This window comes from Adiantum capillus-veneris, chromosome 27, assembly GCF_014529385.1.
Source record: "Adiantum capillus-veneris isolate H3 chromosome 27, ASM1452938v2, whole genome shotgun sequence".
Lineage (NCBI taxonomy): Eukaryota > Viridiplantae > Streptophyta > Polypodiopsida > Polypodiales > Pteridaceae > Adiantum > Adiantum capillus-veneris.
The window spans coordinates 111,866,193-111,870,805 of NC_140957.1; the positions used below are offsets into that span (position 1 = coordinate 111,866,193).

General features: G+C 43.4%; 1 protein-coding gene and 1 pseudogene across 1 annotated transcript; one reads left to right on the forward strand and one right to left on the reverse strand.

Moving 5' to 3' along the window:
• The first annotated feature begins 905 nt into the window (after positions 1-905).
• LOC147422576 (MFS-type transporter clz9-like) lies at positions 906-2,375 on the forward strand (annotated as a pseudogene).
• A 993-nt stretch (positions 2,376-3,368) lies between these two features.
• Positions 3,369-4,161, reverse strand: LOC147422577 (calcium/calmodulin-dependent serine/threonine-protein kinase 1-like). Its single transcript, XM_086502746.1, has 4 exons — positions 4,086-4,161; positions 3,826-3,853; positions 3,564-3,694; positions 3,369-3,445 (listed from the first exon to the last, which is right to left on the reverse strand). The coding sequence occupies exons 1-4, from the start codon at positions 4,159-4,161 to the stop codon at positions 3,369-3,371; spliced, it is 312 nt and encodes a 103-aa protein (XP_086358872.1).
• Between the last annotated feature and the right edge of the window lie 452 nt (positions 4,162-4,613).

Consider the following 4,613-nt stretch of genomic DNA (forward strand, 5'->3'; position numbering starts at 1 on the left):
TTCTTCCTAAGCATGCTTGTTTTTCTCGAGGGTTGAGTAGGCACCATTGTGATTGCATCATCATTTGCAACTCTCTGTTATCCATAGGCAAGTTGGGTGGTTGTCACATGTCCCTGAATTTGTGAAATGCTTCCCTTCTTTCGCAATTCCATCTCCTTCGGAGCCCTTCCATCTGAAAGACATGATTAAGCAATCATACCTACCTATCAATGATTGTATTTGCACCTCATCACGAGATGGGATACGTTCCCCAATCCCATCTAACACACTCTTCAAATCTTTGATGCATTGGTTGAGGATATGTGATGAAAGGGTGTGTTGCATGGACATATATTTGGGAGGCTCATCGGGAGCTTCAAGTAAGCAGCAAATGTTCTCTTGTGTGTTATCTATTTCCATTTCCCTAGCTATGTCAACAATTGGGAGAATATGGAAAAGATAAGGAAAGAAGTCTCTAACTACTAGGCGCATGCCGTATAGTTGCTGATAGTCGGAAATGACGTGCCAAGTGGGGTGGCCTCTCCACCACACATAGCCTGAAATCCCCAAGCATCATCTCAGGGGGTAGCACCTAAGGTGTGCTATCCTATAACTCCTAAGGGGCACCACCTAGCATAAGCGCGGCTAGGACGCCTTTCATAGCTTCGGACTTGTCACTCTAGCACAACACACCCAAACCACATTCTTCTGAATCCTAACTATGAGAGAGTGTGTATGGAGAGAGAGAGAGAGAGGAGAGAGAGAGACTACCCTTTTCTTATCATTCCCTACTATGAGAAGTCCCAAATGGATACACAACCATACCACCCACACCTAGGAGTCGCCTTGAGTCGTGATCGTTGGATTCTTGGACCGTCGTCATGGAAGGTTAGATATGAAAACCAAACCCAAGAGCTTCCATAGAGATGAAGCCATCACCCAGGGGGTGGATGCTTACACCCGACTTCTACCACACAATTCGACACAAATACACAGGTCTTGATAGCGAAGAGGTCCTTTCTATTGATGTAGTTTCGCAGCAAGATTACAAGCTACTTGAGCTTCAAGTTGCGGCTTGGGCTAATCAAGAGATTTCTCATGAGCTAGATGTGTGACTAAACCCATATTCCATGGTGCTAGCATCAAGTGCTCCTAATTCCATGTGCTTAGAGTGCCAACCTTCCCAAAACTACCACTTGTCCATCATGCTTGTGTAGTGTGTGTATAATATCATGGCTATGGTGATGTTGTGATTTTTTGTATTGGTGTCCTCCTGGTCCTTTGAGTGGACCTTAAAAAGCTTTATGATGCGAATAAATATCCACCACCACACATTTGGAATGCGGATGAGACAGTGTTTCAAGGTTCAAGAGACAAAGGAATCAAAATACTTGCAAGAAAGGGAACAAAGTCAGTTTATGGTATTACATGCGATTCAAGAGAATGGATGACTATTTTGTGCTGTGTAAATGCTGCTGGACAATCAATCCCATCATACTACATTTTCAAAGGCAGCAAAATCGGAATTGATTACATTCAACATTGTGAACCAGGTGTAGCAATGGCAATGCAACGGAAGGCATGGATGACGGGAGAGCTATTTCAAGCATGGCTGGATCACTTAATAAAGTCAATCAATGAACAGATGGGATTTGAGCATAGACATTTGCTTTTTTGAATGGACACGGAAGCCATGTGTCCTTGGAGGTGGTTGCCAAGGCTTATGACTCAGGTATTGACATTGTTACTTTACCTGCACATACATCTCATAAGTTACAACCTTTAGATGTGTCAGTCTTCAAGTCTCTAAAGGCCAACTTTCGTAAGGAGCGAGCTATATGGCAACAAAAGACAGCAAGCTCTCAGGCCAGTAAAGGTGAACTTGCCAGAATTGCATCCAAAGCTTTGACATTATCATTTACAGCAAAGAACATCAAGGCGGGATTTAGGGCCACGGGAATATGGCCACGTGATGCTAATGCAGTGACATTTGAAGGTATGCCATGCAATCACATCGAAATAATCGAGGAGAACATCAATGAGGCGGGTGATGAGTCTCAAGTGCCTAACACTCCAACTTCAGACATTCCAGAGAATTTACCATCAGCTTCAATCGTAGCAAATACTTTACCTTCTATTGAAGGTGAATTGCCAACTATGGAAGGTGAGGCAGTTGATGCTTTGAAGGCCATGGCAGCTGATAATCAGGTTCAGATTCCTACTGTGGATGATGTTGAAAGCGAAGACATCATATTAAATCTTTCACGAGAAGAACTTTTCAGCTTTGATGATCCCATAAATGATGACAGGTTTTCACTACAATTCCCATCAGAATGCCAAGGACAAGCAAGCACACAAACAACAGAAGGCTGCAACAACATGCAAGGGACAACTGAACATACAAATGGAGCAAACAATCCAGCATTATTGAGTTTTCAGCAAGAAAACATGAATCCATCCTCATGCACACAACCATCAGATGAGCAGAACAGAATAATTAATCTCTTGAGAGTGCCTATGACAGAAGTATGTGTGAGGCGAGCACCACGAGAAGCCTTTGTGGATTACACAAACATTTTGATCATCACATCATCTCAGTATGTTGAAAGCATGAAAGCAAAGAATGCAAAAAAAGAGGAGATCAGTAAAGCAAGAGAAGAGCGAAAAGTAGAAAAGGATAAGAAGCGGCTACAATCTCTTGCTGAGAAAGAGGAGCGCCGTCAACGGACAGCATATGCAACCAAGGCTAAGCTAACTAGAAAGGACTGGGAGATACAACAACAGCTCTTTGAGAAGCGGTTGCGGTCGATACTTTGGGAGAATGGTTCACTTGAAGGTGTCCTCATCAAGTCTCTCCACCAAGATCAACCATATCAAGCATTGGCAAGGAAGTTGCGCTTGGAGAAACTACGAAGATCTCGACATAAATTGCAATAAGCCTCTCAGTGTGACATTTTGTGAATCAGCAAAAACATCAGATCTTGCTTATCCCGCCCTACTTTTTGTTAGGAATGCCTTCTTTTTACAACTTTTCCCTTTATATCCACAACAATGCCATGTTTTGTAATATCTTGAAACCACAAGTGTACCTACCCTAACTGCTCTTACCTTCATAGAGTTAATTTTTCCTCTCTTTCAATTTGTTAGCGGTGAGTAAACAAATGTAGTCAAACAATGCAGACATCAAACACCTTTTTGCAAGTATGTGACATACAAAACAAACATATATGAATCGAGACCAAACAAGAGCCAAACTCATGCGACTTACAAACTTTAATTGAAGTATTTAAACATAGCTAAGTGAGCAGTAGTCATGATTGCTGAGTGAGAACCATTGCAGTGAAGCTATCTCACCTGAAAAAGACCATAGTAGCGACACCATCAACACTTTAGATCTCCGTTTTCACCATTCTGAAAATCAGTATGTCTAGAGAAACTTGTTGGTATCCACGTATCCACGGATGTGCTGACAAATAGAACACAACAAACACACTTACTTAGACACCTAGGCCCTTCAAGAAAGCATTCATAAATTTACAACCAGTGGCCTGAAGTCCTGCATACTTGGATACACAATGACTTACTCAAGGCTTGAGCAGCTGTCATTCTTTTGTGGCGATCTGTCGTGAGAAGCCTCTTCACAAAGTCCCTTGCTTCAGGTGACAAGATGGGCCGTGGTGCTTCATCGAAACTTGGCTCAGACTTCAAAACGAATCTAAAGATACCAGATTTTGTACGTGCCCAAAATGGGCGGCTGCCACATAGTAATATGTACGTAATTACTCCAATGCTCTCCGCTTCGATACTATAGGATCTATACAGAACTTCTGGAGCAACGTAATAAGCACTTCAACTATGTCGTTTAGCCTCTCATCTGCAACAACAAGAACCATCCTCAGAGTACTTGCCACCTCTGCCATGTAAAGCCACCAGCATCAGACATTGTGTGCCGAGGATGAAGAACGGTGTGTGTGTGTGTGTGTGTGTGTGTGTGTGTGTGTGTGTGTGTGTGTGTGTGTGTGTGTGTGTGTGTGTGTGTGTGTGTGTGTGTGTGTGTGTGTGTGTGTGTGTGTGTGTGTGAGAGAGAGAGAGAGAGAGAATCTTACCCGAGATGGAGTCGACAAATCTGTCTCCAACGAAGAGCTGAGTGTGTTTAACCTCGACGGGAATATCGCCTCCCATGCAAGTATGCGGGTAGAGGGATCTCGCAGGTGAAGCTCAACTTCCCTGCGTGCAGCGTCCTCTACATTTTGTAGCACAGAAAACAGTCCTCACGTCTTCTGCAACATATTACAGAAGCAAGGAATACAAAAACAAAAACATATTACAGAAGAAAGGAATGCAACATATTACAAATGCTACATCCAGGAAAAGCTCACCACCTGAGAGCCTGTGCAAGTCCCTCGGAGATGGCCATGATACCTGTGAAGCTGTTTGGAGATGATGACGAATGTGAAACAGGGGGCGCCTTTCCTGCCCGCTCCAAACTGCAGGAAATTCCCCACACAAAACGATGCGTGTGTAGCTCACATCTAGACTGAGGGAGAGCTCATACAGAGCATCGCCAGTTCTTCAATTGGTGACAAGCCATGTTGTGCGTGACGAAGATGCGTTTTGGAAAAGACTTTTTGACC